The sequence below is a fragment of the Micropterus dolomieu genome, linkage group LG09 (assembly GCF_021292245.1).
Source record: "Micropterus dolomieu isolate WLL.071019.BEF.003 ecotype Adirondacks linkage group LG09, ASM2129224v1, whole genome shotgun sequence".
Taxonomy (NCBI): Eukaryota; Metazoa; Chordata; class Actinopteri; order Centrarchiformes; family Centrarchidae; genus Micropterus; species Micropterus dolomieu.
Genome location: NC_060158.1, coordinates 25,296,712 through 25,320,048, shown reverse-complemented (window position 1 = coordinate 25,320,048; position 23,337 = coordinate 25,296,712). Strand labels below are relative to the sequence as shown.

Here is a 23,337-nt window from a genome sequence, read left to right as displayed (position 1 = left end):
TTTCTCCAAGCAATGTCCAGTTTTGTCCGATTTTTATATAAATATTTAGTAGTAGTCCAACAGAGCTCTGGGTGCTCACCGACACTAACAACAACAGTGGAACCGTAAATGCACAGAAGCTAACTGCGGAGAGGCTCGGGTGAAGATAAAACAACGTTGTAATCCCAAAAACTAAAGTAAAAAGCTAATTTAATAGAAGCGGTTAACTCTGAGCTCCTTCCGCGAGCATAATCCAGACCGACTTCGGCCTTTTATTTGTCCAAAAGCTGCTGCTCTGCTCCCGGCTCTTTCTTCTACACTACCCTGTAGTTTAGCAGCTCTCCGTCGGTCAGCGGCGTCCTCTCCAAACAATGCTCTGAAGCCGTCTGTGACGTCCGGATGTATCTTTCGAACCGCCCTGAGTGAATTTGCATGAATTTGCATCTTTGCATTGACTTTGTATGTAATCAAGCCACGTGAAATGCTGGATTCGCTTCCAGTGTGAACTCACCATACGAATGAGAAGTCTCCATGTGAATATAGAAACCTCTGGGGTCCTCTTAACTGTACTGCAGTTTTTTATTTATTTAATCAAATTATTAAAATCTTTAAAAGGATCAGAAGAATGATAGCAGTGTCTCTTCAGGACATGCTCCAAGTCGAGGACCGTAAACCAACCACTTGGTGACCACTCTATGATTCAGTCTGACATCGGCTTCTAGTTCGCTAATTTTCTCCCAGAACAGAAATTGGCTCATTAAATATGATCATTTTAATCATTTACTATTTCACTGTTGCTGTGCACTCCAAGTCAGCAGCCAAGTCTCTCGGCTTTGAGGTCCGTTCACACAGAGCCACATTGCATACAAACATACTAATATGATCTCCACATATTTCAATGGAAGGATGGGACTCCTAGTGTTCAGATGATGAGTTGACAAAATACACTTACTCCAAAACCCTTGGAGAAAGGCAGAATAGCTTTCTGTTCAAGAAGAACTTTCAATGCACATGCTGATCTGATTTAAGAGCAGGTGTTTCAGTCACTGGATTCAGCCTCAGTTGCTGCATCAGTGTCATCCATGCTTTGTACCATGGCTGTGGCAGAGTTAGATAACATTTCCCAACTTCAGTCCCTAATATAAAAGCCCTAATTGCACATTCAGAAATCTGATAGATATCTTTCTTTTTTCATCTTTAACCACTGACTGTATTTTCCCCTCTGGGATCTTCACTAAATTCTTTTACATGCATCGCGCAGCTTTGATTAGCATTTTTATAGAATGGAAAGTAAGAACCATTATTAAATAATCACAATATGGTTCAGTGTAAATGTGTGTGATGATGAGCCTAAATTTCAACTGCTCCCAACGATTTTCTTCTAGTAGAGATAAGTCCCGCTCCGACTGATGTTAAATGCAACCAGGATTTTTCAATGTGAGGTGGGTTGGGGGTGTGAACATTATCTTGTTAAAGAAATACCTGAAAGCATACGGTGCCCCTGGACTCCAAATAGATCCCATACGCTCCTAATAACCCCCATACGAAGTGAATATTTTGTGTTTTACCTTTCAGTATTTTCACTACTGCTATCATATTGTCAGAGTTAGATGTGCATCATCTCATATATTTTCAGCAACGTAAAAATTCAGGTTTTGTCAGTCTCATTGAAATTGAACCCACTGTAAGGTACACAGAGACCTGGGATCACAAGTTTCTTATGCTGTTATTCAATATGAGATTTTTGTGCTGAGCTGAGCTGTGAGCAACCTGAACAAACTTGTTTACTTTGACATCTGCTGGTTTGCACAAACCACAGTGGTGCCTGCTGTGTGCAGATCTTCATCTAACGCCTCACTCGGCTGACCAGATCTTGTCTGGGTGTTTTATGACAAGTAGCACTGCTAAAGAAGTAGATTTTACATTACAAAAAAGAAGCTTTTAATTTACAGACGTACCTGTTGAGCCAATCAGTTTACTGCAAGACACTGCTTGTTTGAAGGGAAGGAGATTGTCAGGAGTTGGCCTTGGTTGTCCCTGCCTCCAAGCAGGACTACAACGGCGTGGCTTGGTAGGACTATCCCCTGCTGTGACGACACAGTGGAGATGTATTACCAGTGCTCCACGCTTAAATTAGACTGACCAGGGCATGTGAAAACACAGCTTCAGTGTTCTTTCTTCAGCCTTAGCAACTCCGATAGTGGTAGTCTTTTTGGTTATTCTGTAGAAACTCCTTACTGTTCGGTAAAAACAACTAGCTAGTGACTTATTGTGTAGTGGAGTCTGCAATCTACCCAGACCCAGCCGATGGAGTTAGCAATGAGGTAAACTGATGGTAATAAGCCATGACCAAACTGAGAAAGAACAAGTGGCACTCGCTAGCACACAGAGCTGCACGACACGACTGAAGCAAGAGTGGGAATTGTAGGGAACAGTAAAACTTGCTTTAATGCTTAATTTCGGGGGCAACAGTAGAGAGGAGACGTGAGAAGTGAGGCAGGGAGGGAGGAAAACAGAACAGTTTGTGCATCACTTGAAAGACTGCAGTTTTGGTGCATCACCTAATAATGAATCAATGCATTGTTTGCCCTTCACAGAGTGTCCCTCAGACCAGCTCAAATCAGATTATATTCCTTTTCATCAAGCTTAAGCTTACAGAACAGTTTCCACACACACACTCTCAGGTGACACCTACTGTTTTATGAATAACGTTGGATCTATCCTGACAAATTGGGAGGCATTAACATGGCTAAGTACAAAAGATGCTGTCAGAATACCTGAGCCCTCTCATTACTGTCACAATAATTTGTATGGTACGAGCATTGTTTCACTGTTTATTCAGAAATGAAATGAATGTTTGGTCACGTCAAGCTGTTGAGAGTGCAGCGGTAACAAAATAGTTACCAGGAAAAAAAGACTTTTCAAACAAACTTGTTAGATGAAGGCAGATTTAACAGGTGCAAATTTCAGAAGTGTCTCGCTCCGACTCTTCTGTCGAACAACACGGTGATGTAAACTCAGGTTTCAGAGAAGAGGATTCAGGAGAGCAAACTTTTACCCAATGCTGCCTTTCATCCTGCCTTCAATTGTTCTTGCTCTTGACGGTTGACACTTGGAGCTGAGATTCTTTCGTTTGGGGAAGCGTATGAAGTGTTGAAGAGATGGACCTTTTCTCCCCTCTTTTTGTTAGGTGTAAAACTAAAATGTTTCTTTGCTTATCTGGACGGTGTGTTCCAGCTGTCAGGCTAACAGTGGGCTTTGTTGTGTTTGTCTGGGCAGGGCTCCTGGTGAAAAGCAAGGTAGAAACAAGTCAAGAAATAGTAACCCCACGGGTTTGATTATCTAGCACATCAAGCTAACCTCAAGAAACTAGTCCTGAGAAAGAACAGCTAAACAAATGTTTTTTGGTGAAAATTGCAATTGAACAGACCACAAACACTATAGCCAATAGCCCAGATGACCCCTGTCATGTATATATGTTTTGTGCAAGTGGAAATAAGTGGTCAGCAGTGCTTTTTGATATTTGTGTATTATACTGTTGTGAATCTCTTTCAATGGTGCTCTGGCTTTGTTAGCCTTTGAAAATGTTGTTGTCAAATATAAGGAGAGCTTGCACTATATGGATGGGAATAGTAAGTCAGATAGTGCTCTGTCACTGACTGCCTCCACCGCTAATTCAACATGTTGAAGCCTATGCAGGCATTCAGGCAGAAATCGGCTTGTTAATCAGCTGCGTTAAAACAGTGCAGGGGGCTGTGTAGGTGGGAGCTTTTTGCTTTAGGCACAGGTTAGACATGATTTTCCATCCAGAAGTCCAATTTAAGTAACAGATCTGTGAATTGAAATGTTTCTCAGACACCCAAACACTGCAGTGATTTATAGTAGTCTTGACACAAATTATTATGGCAAAAGTTACTTTATCTTTGAGGTAAACATTAGAAATAATCAAAGTAATCTCCCTCTAATGTGCGCTTGTTTGCATTTGATTGGCCACAGCAGACCGGAGACCCGTGCTGTGTCAACCGTCTGGCTCTGTTCAAATGAACTTTTTTTTACAATGGGCTAGTGGTGGTCTGAACGCAGCTCAAGGGACAACTAATGCCAATGGTGCCAGACACACCCCAAAAAATATAGGCGATGATCAGCCACTGATGCTTAACGGTACCAGACGGTAAATCGTTGGCTTGGTGCGACAGGACGGTAGCTGTTGTACATGGCCAGGTGTGATCATAAAACGGAACTATTTTACTTCATCCTGTAGGTTTTATGGTGTTTAGCTAACATTTCTTTTCTTTGATCTGAGTTTCAAAAAAGAGAAATTAAAACAGAAATTGACTTTTACTTTGATTCACATTGATTTTATTTTTCATAGAAATATAAATTTAATGTTTTTTTTTTTTATTCTTGGAAGAACACTTTATGGGTACATAATCAACATTTAAACAGAAATTTCTTTTTTCTAACCCTAAACAAACGTCTGCTGCAAACACTCGGAAATGTGTCATCTATCACAAAAGCTGTGAGCCAGGAGGACAACTGAGCTAGTCATCTCTTACTATTTTATTCCTCCTGTGCTTTATCCTCTTGATTCCTTCCTTCCTCCATCCATCACGATCTCACTTTATTTCCTCCTTTTTCCTCACTCCATTCCCTCACTCTAACCGTACTCGTTTTATTCCTTCCTTTTCCGACTTCACTCTGATCTACTGGTGGTGGGTTTCTGGTTCCCAGTCTGTATTAGGTGTACACATATTAACATATTCATGTGGACAATTTTCTTGGAATATTTTTCCTGTTGCTAGGAGACATGAAAGCCCTCAAAACAAGCATCTCATCTCATATACAGTGTGTGTATGTATGTATATATATGTATATATATATATATATAAAAAATTAGGTAGCTGAAAAAACCCCTCCTCTTTTGGATTATGCAATAAGGATATAGTTTATTTTCCAGAATTGTTACAGAACAGCTCTGAACATTGTAACTGTTCTCCCTACAGGTTTGTCAGTGGTGGAACTTAGATTGACTACATTCCATACTCATTCAGTAACGACATGCGAGCCAGGAAGTTAGCTCTTGCTTTGAATGATTTGCGGCACAATGAGGCGAAGAAAAACAAACTTCACATTAATAAAAAAGCTTGCATTCTAAAAACATTATAAGGTACTGCTATGAGGGGTTATAGATCTGTATGACATCTTTTCATTTTAATGTTCTTGATGGACCCCCTTGAAACTTGCAGAGCCAAAGGAAATTGTATGGCTGGGTAAGCAGTAATGTTCTCTCAAAAAGGTATTGATGGCACAATAAAACTGTTATTGCTGAGCGAGAGACACCTCACCGGTCATTAATGTCTGGTTAATTTATATCACACACAAAGATGAAGTCTCTACAGTGGAGATAGCACTTTGATTGTCTGGGTGAGGGTTAAACTGTGTTATGTCATAATTATTCTATAGATTTATTTACACTGAACAAAATTATAAATGCGTTGCTTTTGTTTTTGCCCCCATTCATCATGAGCTGAACTCAAAGATCTAAGACTTTCTTTATGTACACAAAAGGCGTATTTCTCTCAAATATGGTTCACAAATCTGTCAAAATCTGTGTTAGTGAGCACTTCTCCTTTGCCGAGATAATCCATCCACCTCATAGGTGTGGCATATCAAGATGCTGATCAGACAGCATGGGTATTGCACAGGTGTGGCTTAGGCTGGCCACAATAAAAGGCCACTTGAAACATATACAAAGTACATATAGAAAGTCTTAGATCTTTGAGTCCAGCTCATGATGAGTGGGGTCAAAAACAAGTGTTGCACTTAATATAATATAATAATTTTGTTCAGTGTATGTACTCTGGCTTTGTGCATATTGGTTTTCCTACTGTCATTTGCTCCTACATTTATAGAGAAGAAGGAGGTGACCCAGAGTCTGGAGAACTACACATCCAAGTGTCCAGGTGGAATGGAGGTCATCACGCTTCCTGATGGCCTGAAGCTCCCTCCGGTCCCCTTTACAAAACTCCCCATTGTCCGGTAAGAAAGGAGTGTGAGTTATTGTTACTTTCATGTATGTTGTCACATGTTTGCTAGATGCCATCTAAATTAGAAATCTGGGGCAATTATACCATTGCCACATGAAAGTTTGGCAGTTAGTTAGCCATTACTGCTAAAAGATTGTGTGGAACATGAAAAAGCTCTGAACATATAATTGATGCTTTTAATGTAAATTGCTTTGAAATTAGGCTCTCCATTAATCTTTCATGGAATGTTAATTTAAAAACCATTTCTCAAATTGGGATTTATCCTCTTTTAAAATTTTTCAACTGGAAATTCATATTGTCAACAAATCCCATTTAAAAAAAACAAAAAAACCCCCACAATTATTTTGTCTCCATACTATCCAAATTCTCCAGCCTGTCATTGGCATTCATACGGTACATCTTGAAAATAGGTCTAAAATGGGGCATAATTATTTACTTTTATTTTAAAAATAGATTTAATAAAACTGCTGGACACTTTAGTTTTTATACGGTCTAAGGGACTGCTATATATTCACTGGGGACTATCCCGATGCAAGTCCTATAATATCGGGTATTTGCCTAATCAAACATAAAATTTCATTTTGTTCAGTTACCAGGTTGCTCTTGGAATTGACATTAGTGACAACTGATATGGCCTTTTTAACGGGCAGAAGGGACGTCATCGCTGGTTAAAATGAGAAGCTGCTAGCTGAATGTTTGGACTCTTCTCTTAGCTAGTGAGAAGGAAAGATTCATTAGCATCAGGGTTTAGTAAATCCCTGTATATTGCATCTGTATCTGAACTCAGAGTCGGGCACCGTTGCACCCAGATCATTTTTTACATTCACGCACAAAATAGTTGAAGACACATGATGACCTGAAAAAATTAAATCTTGCTCTGCATGAATGAAGAAATAACTTTAACTTTACATTTACTCATTTGGCTGATGCTTTATCCAAAGCGACTTACATTTAAGTAACAACATCAGCATCAGGAAAGTAAGAGATCTACAAGTGACAATAGATACGAGTAACAGCAGTAGTAAATACTAGTAAGAGCTATTAGCGCATTTGTCATTAATGGGATAGATACCTAGGGGAAGAAGTAAGAGTTAACAAATCAATACAAAATAATTGGAGAAAGAAGAAGAAAAAGAAGAATAGATAGAAGAAGTCCAGGTTAGAGGTGTTATAAGAGGTAGTGTTCTCGGAAGAGAAGGGTTTTCAAGAGCTTCTTGAAGAGGGACGCCCTGCTCTGATATAACTAATTGATAATTATTTCTAATTATATCTGTAATTGCTGTATGTGTAAGAAACCATTGATTCTCCAAGGGCTTGTTAGTTTTATCACCAAAAGTTGTTTAATTACCAGAGCTGCACACTCACCTCTAATGACACAGGCTGTTAGGGGTCAGTAACAGGAATTCATTATTCACGAGCTAGTACTGTGATTGGCTGGTAGTATTGCTTCCCTCAAGAGAAAAAACGAAACAAACCAAACCACCTTCAGAGTTATAGGTGATACTGAGTGTAGTGGTAGTTGACAGTGGCTTGTTTAAATGGTGTCATTTTAAAAAAACACATAAAAAAAGTGAGGAAACCAGTTTCCCTAGTGACAGCTATCAGTGCTCACATGAATTCACAAGCTATAGAATTGTTCTGCAGTGAAAACCAGGGTTGTGATTCTCTGAATAAAACATTTTCATCCTTCGAACCTCGAAAGTACAGATTTAGAAGGAGCTCACGAAGGCAGCTGGACTGTTCTACCAGATATCTTTAGAGGGCTCAGAGTTTTTTGAGTGTGAAAATAAGCAGGTTATGTAGGTTCTTTTGCACATACTGCAGTTAGTAGGCTACTGTGGAAGCAGACGTGCTGGAGAGCTGGAAACAAACCAGGAGAAACCAGGCGTTGTAAAAGTAAAAAAAGTACAACTTTCTCTCATCGTGCCTTCGACTCTTTGATTGTACAAGTCATTAGTGCCTAACTGTAAAGGCTTTTATTGTGAAATGCTTGACATATTAACGAGCAACAGTAACCTTCCTGCAGAACTGCAGTTTCAGATGTGCAGAAGTCTTTGTCTTCTAGATTACATTGTCATGGTTTCTGTGAATGAGTTAATAGGCCCCTGTTCCCCGAAACTGAGGAGTACACACTTTCTTCAAGTGTCTGTACTTCTGTTTTTATTGGTTTGCTGACTTTGTAACCTTTAACAAATAGTTGTATTATAAATCTCCTGCACTATACTGTTATAATCACGAATATTTATCACAAACACTTGGATTATACTGCCTATGCTGCTGTAATTCTAAATCTACACCGACTAACTTACTCTGTGAATTACACATCAAAACTTAACCATTTTTTTCCTTTAAAAAGAGGAGGTAATCATTTTTTCTGCCAAATGTGCGTTAAATGCAGTTGGGAAATAATACTAACTCGTGTCATTGTTGTGCTTTTTCCTGTGATGCCCAAACTAGATCAGTGAAGCTCCTCAATCTGCCAGTCAGTCTGTGTCCTCACAAAGTGAAAGGCCTGCTGGGACAGAATATGTCCACTGCCAGCCCTTTCATCTACTCACCGATCATCATGCACAACAGAGGAGAGGAGCGTTGCAAGAAGATTGGTAAGCAAACGTCAACGTACTGTACATTCTCACACACGTACAAGCCCACCGCCATTTGGGTTTGTTGATCATAAAGATTTATCCTCCACATAAATGTGAAATGACTGAGATTTAAATGCTGACTTTCAGCTTAAATTTCATCATGTAATAGGCATTTTTTTATGAAGTCATTCGATGTTAGTTGACCAAAGGTTATTGAACCTGTTACCTAAAGAATACAGACTGGACCAAATCACAACTTCTCTTTGAATCTTCTCATCTCCCTTCCCCGCTTCCCTCCGCCTGTTCATGACCTTGATTGAGCATCGTTGATCCTTGCTGAAGACGGGTCCATATATTAAAATGTCCAACAGACCTCTTGACCAATATTTAGTGTTAAATCATGTGGACCAGGTTTCCAGTGCTGAACTGTAATCTTCTTGGCTGCAGTCGAACATGCAAGCTGTTTTTTTTTGTGGAAATCATTTCTGATTTATGCTAGATGCTCCATGCTGTGTAAGCCGCTACTAGCACAACACACCCGAATCTCCGGCCGAACTGTCAGGGGTCTGAGTTGCACTGTGGGTAATGTAGGTAGCATATTTTGACAAGAAAGAATGCATTGAAAAAAGATGATATCTCTGGTGCTACAGCATCGATTTTGTTCATTTAAAAAAGGAAAAAAAAAACCCTCCATTGTGAGTCTGACCATGTTGTAGAAGTGCAATGCTAAATGCTCATGATGAGTACGATTCAAAGGGCAGCAATGCAATGACAAAACGTTTATTGATTCATCTTTAATTTCACATCATTTTGGACCATTACTATTACCATATCTGTGTACAAATAGTTGGCAAAGTTAGAGCAGATCATAAATATACAACACCCCAAAAGCTTGGAAAAAGTCATCTAGTTGCTTTTGATGCTCTCCACAATGATTTTACATCCATGGCCCTTCACACAAGCCATTTTGGGCCTTATCACCTAAGCCTTATAACTGCAGAATCTAGGGATGCACCAAAATTAAAATTGTTGGCTGAAGCAGAAACCGAATATAATTAAAAAATTTACAGAGCACCAAAAAAGTACATTCACATTTTTTCCATTTATTTTTCCTATTTTTCTTTTTTTTTACCATTGCATAAATTTAATAGTCAAAATGTGCTTTTTACGCTTTGTTTCCCAAAGGATTTGGAGAGACTATGACCCCGAGAGGGTCCGGTAAAGTAAATTACATGTGTCCATTTACTTTTAATGGACACATGTAATATGTTTTATACTTTCTGTGAATATAATCCAATTAAGCTTTTTTTTCCATACTATATAGACACCTTATTTTGAAAACCGGACGTGGTCACATGTGTATCCTCGCTCTAAATTCATGTCTGACCCAATTTGATAAATAATTTTGTATGTGGTTCTCGTACGGCGTAACATGAAGACTTCACAGCCTCTCTTCAGGTAGGACTCTCTGCAACACTTGTCTTTGTAAAGAGAGAAACTGACAGGATAAAGTCTCTCTCCGTTTCAGTGGATTTACCATAAATGCTTAAATATGCGTGCACTCCAAATTTAGGTGTGGCTAGCTGAGAATCGCCTTCTCACAGACGAGTGACACTAAAAGTGGGTCAGACAGTTTGTTGCCTTTTTTCCCCAATTGTTTGGTAAAATTTATTCGGTCTTTTGACGTATTAGACCGAACACTGAAAGTGCTGTTTTTGCCATTTTTGGATGGACATTCAGTCCATCCCTAGCAGAATCATTATATATAGGACTGTTCATGTTTGCCTTTTGTGTCTTAATTTACAGGTTAATGTTAATCTTTTCATCTGCTCTGCAAGCTTTCATAGTCACTTTCTGCTGCGCTCTCTCATTTGCTCACCCACACACTCGCTACACACATTACGCACTGTCCAATTAACATAGAAAATAGATTTTTGACATTTGTGAATGAATTCAGAATTGTCCATGTTGCGATGCATTTAAGAATCAATTTTTTCCCCCAGCCCCAAATTTGATTGTTTGGTTGAACATCCTTAGCAGTCCTTGACTGGCTGAAGTCTCTCACCCGTTGACATTAGTAGTATTTTCACTTAGATTGTGGTTGCTCCTTAATTGGATGGATGGTTTATGTTCTTGGGAATATTCTAGTTCCTCTTTCATTGATATTGCTAACATCCTATCATGGCAGAAACAAGAAGGATTCCTTCTGGGGATATCATTGCACTGGCTTTTGATGGAACCCCAGTCAGTCTCTTGAGATAAGTCTCTCGACTCCAGGCTTATCTCTGTTTCCCTGTCAAACTAGATGACTGTCACTTCCACCTTAATGATGATATTGGCCAGCTGCTGTCATTTGTCTCTGATGGTATGTCTGCAATAACTGTAGATATCCAATGTATGAGGTATACATAAATACTGTAAGATTTCTTTGTCCACAGACTAACAAGTCAGCTTCAGGTTGTAGACAACAGCAACATGTTGCCAGTGCTGAGTCAGGGACAGCATGCCGGGCCCCCTTTATCTCTTAGCACTTTGAAGCCCTTTGAGGTCCGTCCCTGGCCCTTTGAAGCAGAAGTTTCAGTCTTTTGTGTCAGAGTATATTTTTATCAAAGCGTAGTTGTGAAATCAATACCCAGCCTAACTCACAGAGCAATTCATGGAAAATATGACAAATACTGATGCCATTTGTAATATAGTCAGTCGGGTTTGTAATGTAATAATGGTGCTGCTTTCACTGCAGCTTTTTGTCATTTACATTAGTATTCTTTCCCTGTTTTTTCATTTTGTCATGTCGTTTTGTCATTTAAATTGTTGCTTGTTTTTGTTAGTCTGGGTCTGACTAATAACCAAAGCCTTTGAGTAGTTTGTGTCTTCTTTGCTTGCGTTAGAAAACTGCTTCTTTTTTTATGTGCTTTTCATGCTGATATTAGTCTATAATTTATGTGAAAACGTCAACCTATATTACTCATCGGGTTATTAGCATTTTTGTTTAGATTTTGCACTGATATAACCATTTTATTGTTAGTAGGTTACCACATTGTTACCAAATATAACTATAATATCACTAACTAGTTTTGGTATCTTTAAATGTGTTTCCCTATTATTCCACATTGTTTGTGGCCTCTCATTTTCCAGTTACATACATTTTAATGTAATATTACCCAGACATACCCATTGTAAATAGCAAGATATTACGTGTTTATTGCTTTGGTGATTACATAGTAGTACTTATTACCTCTTTATTATCCAACTATTATTATCATGTCTTTAACAAGCTGTAATGTAAAGCAAACAGCCAATACCCATACCCTCAAGTTGCTCTTTTCTTTTGATTAGGATATACAGATGTTGAAAGACAGATATTCCTCTGGTGCAGTATGGCGTTGTGAGGCTTTGGAGATTAATTCAAACATGCCTTTCCCTCTCAGTCCGTCTGCCTCTGGGGGGCTAGCGGCCAGCTAACAAAGTTAAGATTCTCTCTAAATTCCTTCAAGGCATCTCCCAGCACGCCAGAACTGTAGAAACCAAGTCTTTGAACAATGGGTCAACTGCGCACATGCATTCATCACACAGTGGCCACTTGCGGGCTTGGCCTATCATATAGAACACAGTATTATTTCTGATTTCACAGACAATTGCAGACAGGGCTGTATGAAATCAGCCGCAACCTTATTTGCCCTAATTAATGTCCTAACACAACTATTTAACCTGAAAAATATTTGGGTGTAGTATGTTCTTGCCATGTCGTCATTGAAATGCGCACTGTAGGAAGATTCTTGAGGACTTCATTATTCTCCCATATGTGCCAGGGTGTAAACCTTTACAGCTTTAGAGTAAACTATCCCTTCCCACTCATTCATTTAACTGATGGGGAACCAAAATCTTTAGTATTCTGTGCTTGGCTCTGGCAATTGAGGTGTGTGTGTGTGTGTGTGTGTGTGTGTGTGTGTGTGTGTGGACACTCACAATATATGTGCATGTATTTTCTTGCTCTTCAAGTCACATGCTATGAATCAGGTTGATGTTCAGACATAAAAGAAGGGGTCCTCTAATGGGAGACTGTTTTCCCTATAATTGCTCTGAGGCTCAATTTTAAGAAGTGTGTAGTCTACGGCTATCCATTCTCTTTGATGTGGGTGATAGGCTATCTATTACAGTGGTATATGGGCGTACAGGGAGGTCAATTTACTTCCTCTTCATCTAGTCTTCATAGGGGAAGCAGGGACACCGTGCGGTCTTTAAGGGCTTGGACAATTACACATTTTCTATTGTTTTCGCTCTGTATACCGGGTCTTTCCTGGCTCCAAATGAGGCTCTGATACTATCCAGTTACGTGCACAAACATGCATGTGCACCGTGTCCTCAACTGGCTCTAGCAAACACTTTTTACAAGCAAAGTGTTTTAATAATTATATAATTGACAATTATTATGTTAATACAACATAAAAGCTAGTGTATTAATTTACAGTATACAAACAGGAAGATGTTGATAACATCAGCTGTTATTTTCATTTATACATCACAGGTCCTCTTGCAGTGTAATAAATGTGAATTCCTGGATATTAAATACAAAATATCACCTGCAATTTTCTGTAGCGGTTCCACTAATATTTGTTCTTACTAAAGCATGTCACACGCCATGGTTAAGCTCTGTTTGAGACTAAGAACACAACTACAAATACTGATATACTGAATATTCTGCTAGCAAAACATAATTTATGTAGACCTCCTGTTTTTGAACCATTTAAAACTGAATTAAAAAAATAAGTCATCCCCTTCTCATACTTTAACAAGACACTTTTTTTAATCTATCTTCAGTCTTTTTGTTTATCTTACTTCCTAATAAAAATATTTTGCGTTTATCAGTATATGTGGCAGTCATGTTCTCAGGTATGGGTACTGAACTTTTGTGTTTGATAAAGTGCAAAAAAAGTCAGTCACACATTGTTCACAAACACAGACTGCCATTTGCAACAGCGTTATCAAATACCTGCTGGTTATATACATTAAAACATGGAACTGCAGGGAAAATGAGTATTTTTTTCTTTTTTCTTTAGTGATTATTGTTGCTGTGTAGACCTTACCAGCGGAATCCCTGTGGTCCAGCATTTTTCTTCTTCTCTGGACGTTTTGGCAGCGTCTTTCCCAGTGCACTGTGCTGGTTACGATACAGCATCACCACTGCGTAGTGCCACAATTTGCATACAAGCGACAGAACCCTTGTTAGAAAATACTGTTTACCATGAAGACACCAGTTAGAGTTTTGCAGAGATCAAATCTGGCAGAGGTGGCAACCACATAATTCTCTCTTCAGGAAAAACCCTGGTACAACTATGTATGTATGTACTACTAAGTATAAATTACTGACTTGAGGGTGTTCATATCCATAGTAAGTTGAGCAGTGTCGGACTTGTTTCATACACTGTCTCCTAATTTTAGAATAATATAGCTGGGCAGTGATCCTCAAACGTGTTTTTAGGGCCAAACAGTGGAAAGATCTTGGCTAAGTCACCTGACCTCAGTCCAACAGAGCGTGTTACACTGGCTAAAATCCAGATTGAAGGCAAAAGATTAATTAATGTCGGCATTTGGCCTCACAGGGCCTGTAGTAGAGACAGATGATTGTTTCCATTGGCCAAAGTTCCCAGAATCAGAAATACTATACATACATGTAAGAAACATCTCTAATTGTTAATTATTATACCCATTCAAGCTTTCAGCATGTTATTTTGTGGCCTAGTTTCTCTTTCAGAATCACACAGTGGGACAGCATCATGATTTATCAAGATAAATAAATCCTGAGTGGCCAGGCAGCCTTGATGTCAGTTCGCCCCAGTGGCCACCCATGGTATTGCAACACAAAATCCTGTGGTGTTGTGTGTGTGCTGTGGCCCAAGAATACATTTTTTTTAACACAAACCACCATTATGAAATAGACATATGTAAAACTGGTGAAAGGACACCCCAACTGCAAACAATATAATTGAATACTGAGTTTTTAAACCATGGTAGTTAATTTGCAAAACTTTCCCAATAGAACGAACGAACACCAGAAAGCTGATGTTTTGTGTTTAATTCAGATGAATGAGCGCCAACTTGGAGTTCGGTATGTTGGCATGCAGTTCTTATAATACATCCACAGTCAGCATGATGGTCAGGGAAAAACCAGCTGGATATTTCAGATTGCTGCCATGTTGGGGCAAAAAAGGCCCCTATCTAAGGCTCCTTTCAGACCAATAAGTTGTGTAGCAATTTAAAAAAAATAAATCTGGATCAACTGTTGCTGCAACGCAATGCAACTTCATCCATCAAGTCTTACATGTTTGATAGAGGACCCGATTGTTGAGACAAAATAATGAATGAAATGCCAAAAAGATCCCCAGTCAGACTCGTCAATGGACATTTTGAATACATGGTCAGCATCTTTAACCCCTAGGTCACTGGTACAGCCGATACAGACATCACACATACATAAAAACATATGAAATCATGGCAGTGGGACTTGACTCAGGATTATTTTATCAAGCTACTATTTCTAAAGTCGAACAGATAAAGCATGGGCTGTTTAAATTCTTCTATTTACAGAATTAACTAAATGTCCTCCAGAAATGCGTCTCCATCTCAGGCTCTAATGACTCGTAATTTCAAACAAGCTGAGAAGCTCAACTTTATGTTTGAATATTTTCCCCTACTCTGAGGTCGCTTCACTTCACATGGGTGATTTTTGCTCCACTGCCCAGGCGTGGTGTGCATGTATTATTCAGTATAAATAAGATTAATCCTGCTGATAGGTTTACAAAATATTTCTCTGTAGGATGCAATCGAAGCAGTAAACATCTTCAGTTCTGTCTCTGGTCAATAAAAGATGATTTTCACAGCACACGAGAGACAGTTTGACAAAATAATTTAACTAACCATGCACTGAGTCAAAACATTCATTATTGCTTTGCACGCTGCCGTTTCAAAGAGCTGAAGTCTTTGGAGATCTGTGCAGAAGCTCAGCGGCCACTTGAAGAGTTTGGACTGAGGCAACACAAATGGCAGCAATCCACTTGTTTCTCTATTTTCTGAGGTATATTTCACACTTAATTGGCTGGCTATGAGTGCATGCCTCTGAGCCAGACCTGAGGTTGTGTGGGTCTTTCAAGACATTCATTTCGTATCTTTCTTTTGACTGACTTAATTTCCCAAGGTGCCTGGCTAGAGTTTGCCTTCTATAAATCTCTTTACTGCCAGCGTCTGAGCTGGGATTTTTAGGCTCTCTTTTGCAAGTTTATGTACAGCAATGGACTCTCCAAATGGACTAGAATAATTTACATTTCAAAATGGAGATGGGTACGGCTACAGTGGGACTAAAGTAACTTTTCAATCCAAAAACCTTTAAACAACTCATTGAGGAATGATGGATGCTGCAGTGCAGAGCTGTTATTTCATCCCCCCCCCCCCCCCCCCCCAAAAAAAAAGTTGTTTCTAATATTCAAGTTTTCTCTGAGGATATCAAGAACTGCAGCTTTTCTTTGAATCTTTTCCTAATGTTTGACCTTGAATACAGCACCCATAATGCAATACAAACTTGCCTTTTAGAGTTTATGTTTCTCTGGACTCAGGTCCTAACATAATTTGATCTAATTGTACCTTCTGTTAGCTCGCCACAATAGTTTGGTAAATTTCATTCTTTCAACTAACAATGACCCATTGAAATCATCCTATTATGCCTTACAGCTGTAGCATCAGTTCAAATCATTACATTTGAAAAAAAAAAAATAAATAAAAATAAAAATGTATATAGATTACATGGCCCAAAGTATGTCTACACCCGCTCATTACACCTATATGTGATTACTGAACATCTTATTCCAAAAACATGTGCTTTAACATGCTGCGAAAAAATAACACCCGCAGGTTCATCCAAGGCAAAAACGTTGAACCTGGCTCAACTTTTGCTAGACTATCAAATACGAGCTGGCGCACATTTCTGGAATACTACTTTGTGACGTGTATTTTACTGTTTACTTTTGGATCGTTGCAATGAAAAATAAAATGGTTTCTGTGGTGATAACATTGCAGAGTAGAATCCTTCCTCATAGGTCATAAACTGCTGTACGGGACTTATCATCTCATTGGCCTTCAGACTCATGAATACGTTACTCCAATTTGTGCATCATAGTTCATCATCTTACTGGTCCCAGAATCAACACTTTTTTCTTACACATGGCTAGTTTTGGTCAGAGCGCCCACTTGGTGAAAACGGCACTAATGTTGAATGGAAAATTTGTAATCTGTAAAAAAGCAAACAAACAACCTAATCGTACAAATGACACGTTGTGGTTTCAGGAGGAGTTATTTACCAGACTGTTTCTTGGCAGGGCACATTCTCAGCTGACAACGAGTAACTGTGAACTGCTCTGGGCCAAGAAATAATCTGGCATGGGGCACTTGTATGGTTTAGGGGTTAAGACGCCGAACATGAGCCGCAATGTCCTGATTCGAATCTGGCATAAAATGTTACAAAAAACTAATAAAAAATAAACAAAAAACGAAGAAACCGGCACATACCCCTTTTACTGTTTTTATGGAAAAAGAGCTTTAGAGGGTTTTAGTTGGATTTTGTTACCTTTAGACATAGCCAGGCCAGCTGTTTATGCCTGTTTCCAGTCTTTCAGGTTTACAGTTACACTGAAATGCTTCCTTGCTGGGAGTTGTATGAAGCTAGAGCTAGCAGGGGATTAGCTTAGTTTTGCACACAAGTCCATGTAAAAACTACAAATTGGTAATTTTACATTTCTGTTTGTGTGTGTTAATTGAACAAACAATGGAATGTGTTAATTTGTCAAATTTAGGAGTAAAACTCAGGAGAGAGCCAGCTGCTGGCTGTGGATTTATTTTGAATGGACAGATTTGAAAGTGGTATCATTCTTCCCATCTAACTCGTGGCAAGGAAGCAAATGAGCGTATTTCCCAAAATGTCAAACTGTTTAAAGATACTTTAAAGAAGCCTGGTGCAACTGAAGTGTAACAAACTGGATGAGCTTACAGGCGTTCTGTGATTATTCAGGAAGATTTTATTTATTTTATATTCTATAATTTACATCATCTATCACTGACTTTTGGTCTTTAAAAGCAATGTAGCTTAATGGTGTAGCTCAGCTCATTAATTATAAATGGGTTTAAATACCACTGACATCTTCATTCTAATCTTTTATCTCATTTTCTTTTCCCAGACTTCCAGTGGGTTCAAGGAGATGTTTGTGAAGTGCAGCTCATGGTCTACAACCCCATGCCTTATGAACTTCGTGTGGAGAACATGGTCAGTGAAAGTTATTACACATAAACTTCAAATGTACTGTAATAGCATGCTTTAAAGGAGAATCAGTGGTTTAAATCAGAATATTTGAATATCTAGCCACTGCTTTGTGAAAACAGGAGGTTGCTGACACACTTGTCTCGCTGTAGTAATAGAAACAGTCCCTCTGGACCCACCTAAGAATTGCAACAGTGATAATGCTTTGTAGTCATCCTTGATAGCCTTATTAAGGTCCCTTAAAAGCTTTTTTGACAGTTTAATACTGTAATGATTGTAAGAGATGGTGAGAACAAACCCTTCTCGCTCCTGACAGTAAGAAAACAGCACTAGGGAGAGGCACACCCCCTCTAGTGCCATTACTTTTTATGTTTTCACACACCATCCTGTCAGACCAGATAGGTTCTATATTGAGGTAAGCGTAAGACCATTTGCTCTTCTTTTTTGTGCAAAATAAAGTTCGGAAAGAGCCATCAGACATCAGGGAGTCCGGTTTAATTGTATTCTTTAATGGCTTCTTGGTGGCTGCAGCTTTTTACATTTACCACATTTCCTTATTAAAGGACCTCCCACTGTAACGCAGACCTACACTTCACGACATCCAATTATGTACTTTGTCATTCCCTTTCCTCTCCTTTTCAAACGCACACATCCACACACGCACCAGTTGAGCCACTTTATCAGGTTAAAGGGTGCAAAGGATTGCCAAATAAATTGCTGTTCTTCCTGCTCAGTGCTGTTTCTGTTTTTGCAATGACGTTGGACAATGCAAAGCAATCATCAGGCTCAATAAAAGGCCAGCGGGGAGAGGTCTACTTTCAGCTGCTAGGTAGAGAACAGTGGCACATGCAGGTTCGCGTGCAATATACTACCTGTCAAAAGTGATGTTGCCTTTAATTACTTGGAAAGTCGAGCACAAATTGCTATGAAAGTTTCGTGGCAGTGTGTGAACGGAGACAGTGGCTTCTTAATTGTGGCGGCTTTCTCAGAGCTGATGCCAAACAGACTTGAACAGGTCTTGCTGGTTGATTTATCCAAACCGCATCGTCTGATAACGGCACATGCTGTTGCAGACATAAGAAATCCAGGCGGCCCCCAGTTTCGAACATCTGGAAGGTGTTTAAACTGGAGGAATAATCACCAGCCTGTTGACTCTGAGTGTGTATTAAAGCTCCAGTGAGCCAAATTTGTGTCTGATAAATATCATATTTTTATAAATATCATATATATATATGGAAAAGTGTTCCATGCCTCCAAATATACAGTAGTTGACTGTCACCATTGAAAATATTGATTCAGAACTTGAATAACACATACATGCTGTGTTAAGTTTACTGACATGTACATTAGCTCACAAATGATTCATATATTAGTTGATAAACACATATTTAAAAATTTTGATACTCAGTTAATCAAAATCATCAAAATTCTAAACATTTGCTATTTCCAGCTTGGACTACTGTCACAATGCAAAGATGCCACCTTGGACTTTCCCCAATATGCACTCACCTTCATATGTTAAAGTTGGGGTTTGAAAGTATCCATCTGAAGAAATCCCACCCACTCTCTGCAGGCCTCCCTCCAAAGCCACTCCCCCAATACACATTTTCATGTGCAGTGCAGGGGCAGAGTGTGCTCTAGTAGGCACATTCAGAGTGAATAATCATACAGTACTGTGCAAATGGTTTAGGCAGGTGTGGAAAATGCTGTAAAGTAAGAATGCTTTCAGAAATATATATGTTAATAAATTGTGTTTATCAGTCAACTAAATGCAAAGTGAGTGAACAGAAGAAAAGTATAAATCGAATCAATATTTGGTGTGACCACCCGTTGCCTTCAAAACAGCATCAGTTCTTCTAGGTACACTTCAGCATAGTTTTTGAAGCAACTCTGCAGGTAGGTTGGCCCAAACATCTTGGAGAGCTCCCCACACTTTTTCTGTGGATTTAGGCAACCTCAGTTTCTTCTCTCTCTTAAGGTAATCCCAGACAGACTCGATGATGTTGAGATCAGAGCTCTGCGGGCGCCATACTATTACTTCCAGGACTTCTTTACGCTGAAGATAGTCCTTAATGACTTCCACTGTATGGTTGGGGTCTTTGTCCTGATGTAGAATAAATCAGATGCCTCCCTGATGTTATTGCATGATGAATGGTATTGAATGAATATTCTGACTAAATCCCCAACTGCTGTAGAGTACTGAAATGCTACTCCAAACTTGCAAGAACCTCCACTATGCTTCACAGTTGCCTGCAGACACTCATTCTTGTACTGCTCCTCAGCACTGCGCAGTAAATGGCAGGTTGAACAGGGCTAATTAAAAAGGTTGGTATAAGCTTCAAATGTCAGTACAAAAAGAATTGACCATAAATAAAAGAGGAAAGTAAATAAATAACAAATGGCCAACTGCCATCTTAATCTTCAATTACTATATCATTTTAATTTAAGATAACCACATTATTAAAAAAATAACCAACAAATATTTATTTATTATGAAAATAATTATTAGTTGCAGCCAAGTCCCCAGGAATATTGTTGGGCTGGACAGTGATTTTACAGTAGTGGCCCCAGTCAGAATTGCACGTGACGCACTTCACAATCATTACAGAAAATAAATGACTTTTTTTCTGATTGTTACAAAACTGCTAAATGACTCAGTGAGTGTACAAAATAAAATTGCCATACAAGTGAAAATGTTTTGAAGAGTTATATCAGTAAATCATTTTTTGTGGCATTCACGTGTGTGAGGAGTTAGCAGGCTCAGCAGCAGAAGGACTCTGCAAAAGCCTGAAGAGCCTGCCTGGCGTGTGCACTTGATGAGTAATTTGAATTGTGCCATCTGAGTTCGGGAAGTTCCAGTACTTCTCACAACATCTATAAGTTGTGTCCGTGAGGTGAAACAGTCAAGCAGGCAAGGTCAGATAGTGATGAGGACATCATTAACTCAGGTAACTACAGGTGAATTGATCAGGCAAACACACAGATGGAGGCTGAAGCCCTTCGTAGCTCCATGGCAGCTGGGAACCTCAGGTGGTGTTTTAGAGTCATGCAGGTGGAGACAGACAGGGTGACGCAAGCTGCCGAGAGCTCCTCTGTACCCCAGACAAAGTGACTGCCTCTAGACCGGAGCAACCATCCATCCACTGTACATAAACTAGCACTCTGAAAAACACAGGGAAACTAACACACACGCACACACAATGTCACTTTCCAGTCTTCCTGCACCAAGGTGACCCTGTAGTTTGGCAAGACAGCCCCCCCCCCCCCCCCCCCCCCCCCCCCTTCTCAGTCACCACACAACTTCAGCACTAATACCCAGCTTTGCTTTGCTTTGTGCATTATTGATTTTCTATTAAAGTGGTGCTTTTACCACAACCCCCACCACTACCCTTTCATTTTCAGAGGGGTCACTGGCAGATGCTTGTGTCATTCTCCCCCACAAACAAGTGTGGGATATTTATTTGCTTTTTCTCAAAACGACAAATGACACTTTTAGTTCTGTCTCTCAATTACTGAACTTAGGTCAGCTGACTTATTTGCAGTAAAGATGGATTCATCCTTTCTTTCAATAATGAAACAACTGTAATAACATTAATAACAATAAAACAAACTGTTTATTTAATGTGCAGTGTTGAAATTTTGAGCCAAATTAATACCAAGAGAAATTCCAGTCTTGGGACTCTGTTCATTGTGTTGTCTTGCTTTCCCCGCATGATGGTTTTTGTTGCTTTCTGATGTGCAGTTATGTGCCAGAACAAAGAAATAATCACAGTCATAAATAAGAATTATACCATTATCAAAATATTTGTTAAAGCAAAATAAAAGGTTAACTGCATACTGTCAGTGTTGTACAGCTCATTGAAGCTCAAACAATACAATTCACTTGCTCTAATCATTTTTGTTCATTAAAGAGGCTAATTTTCAAGGCTGAATACAAATGAACTCTTTCTAGTAGGTTAACACTGATACTTCTATTTTCCAACAAAGCCGTATAATGTGAAGTGAAAGCAAGGACAGTTTAAATCACAGCCGAGGTAGCTCAGAGACTCAGCTCTTCGGCAGCCTTCCCTCTAGTGAGGTAGTGTCTGCTGTTAGGGATTGATGCAGTCATTACGTCACCTTAGTCTGCCTCGTGCACCCAGGCAGTGTGTACTGGGAATGTAAATAGTGTCATTCTGAGGGGGCATGAGTACACATTCAAAGAAAACTTTAAAGCCACATGAAGGACTTTTCTGTCAAAAGGGACTTAGTTGATATAGCCTGTTTTTGTCGCTGCAGCCAATTTGACAACTATACTCTGTGTACTTCAAATGTATGCATTAATAAAATATTTTTTTATCATAGCTTATTAAGATTGTACAGTTGCCGTCACAGCCCGTAACAGTGGTCGTACAGGCGAGCAGAAATCACATTAGTGTTGGACTGCTGCGGTACCTAGTTTCAGATGAGAAAGTCTTCTCAAAGAAAATTTCCAGACACATGAGTAGACTGCACAAATAGAAGGACAAGTACCAGACACGCTCCTTTCAGCAAATACCACAGAAATGCATGGATATCTGCAATTAAAAGTGAGATGTTGGGGTCAGAAAACTAAAGAAAAGACCATTGCTGTGGTTGAGTTTGGAGCCGAGAGTTCACGGGCCAAATCCCTGCTAAACTAACAACATCCTCAACTGAATTTTAAGTTTGGAGCTCATCATAAAATGTTACCATACCACACGCTTTACTAAGTGGGTGAAAATCATAGACGTTACACCTGCTTAATATTGAACACTGTTACTTAGAGCATTTTGGCACCCCTATTGTGTCACTAGACTCTCCTCATTCAAATAAATGATGGCGCTGCGTTATCTCAAGCAGTGTTGTTAAAAGGGGTGTTTCTTTGGGAAACTTCATGTTGGATTTGTTAAAGTATGAGTAATGGTATGTAATAAGTATGGGAGCGTACCACTCAGGAACCTCCATTAAGTTACCAAAGTACCGTCATTACGACGTTGCTATCTTTAGGACAGACCAGGTGTCACATACATGCATTTCCCTTATTATACCACTGCATCTCTATGTAGCACTTTAGAGCTCTGAGATAAGTGGTATGAGACTAGAAACTCCTTTAAATGATTGTTTCTTTAAAAAGCTATTAATTTTGCACTGCAGTTCATGGACCTGGTGCATTGTTTCTGACCTTTAAGCTTGTGCTTGGAGATAAATCAGGTCAACAAGTAAATACTGTATGTCTCGATTGCTCTTTCAGGACGTCTTAATTGTTCTGGCCAGATACGAGGTCATATTTAAAATAATTTTATCATGAAAAGTGTATTACAACCTGGGTTTTACTTTCAATCATTTCGAAAGTTTAAATTTTTTGCTGTCCTTCATATGAGTAATAATAATTCTACGTTTACCAGTTTAATTGCTGACGTCTGGG

The 23,337-nt window shown here is 39.2% G+C and overlaps 1 protein-coding gene across 3 annotated transcripts in view; it reads left to right on the top strand.

Annotated features, from left to right (window-relative positions):
- Positions 1 to 23,337, top strand: part of trappc9 (trafficking protein particle complex subunit 9) — a 272,399-nt gene that overhangs the window by 27,552 nt on the left and 221,510 nt on the right. For all 3 annotated transcript variants that reach the window (XM_046059801.1, XM_046059800.1, XM_046059802.1), the window contains 3 exons: positions 5,892 to 6,018; positions 8,484 to 8,629; positions 17,833 to 17,918. In XM_046059801.1, coding sequence (XP_045915757.1) covers positions 5,892 to 6,018; positions 8,484 to 8,629; positions 17,833 to 17,918 — 359 coding nt within the window. The remainder of the gene's footprint in view (positions 1 to 5,891; positions 6,019 to 8,483; positions 8,630 to 17,832; positions 17,919 to 23,337) is intronic.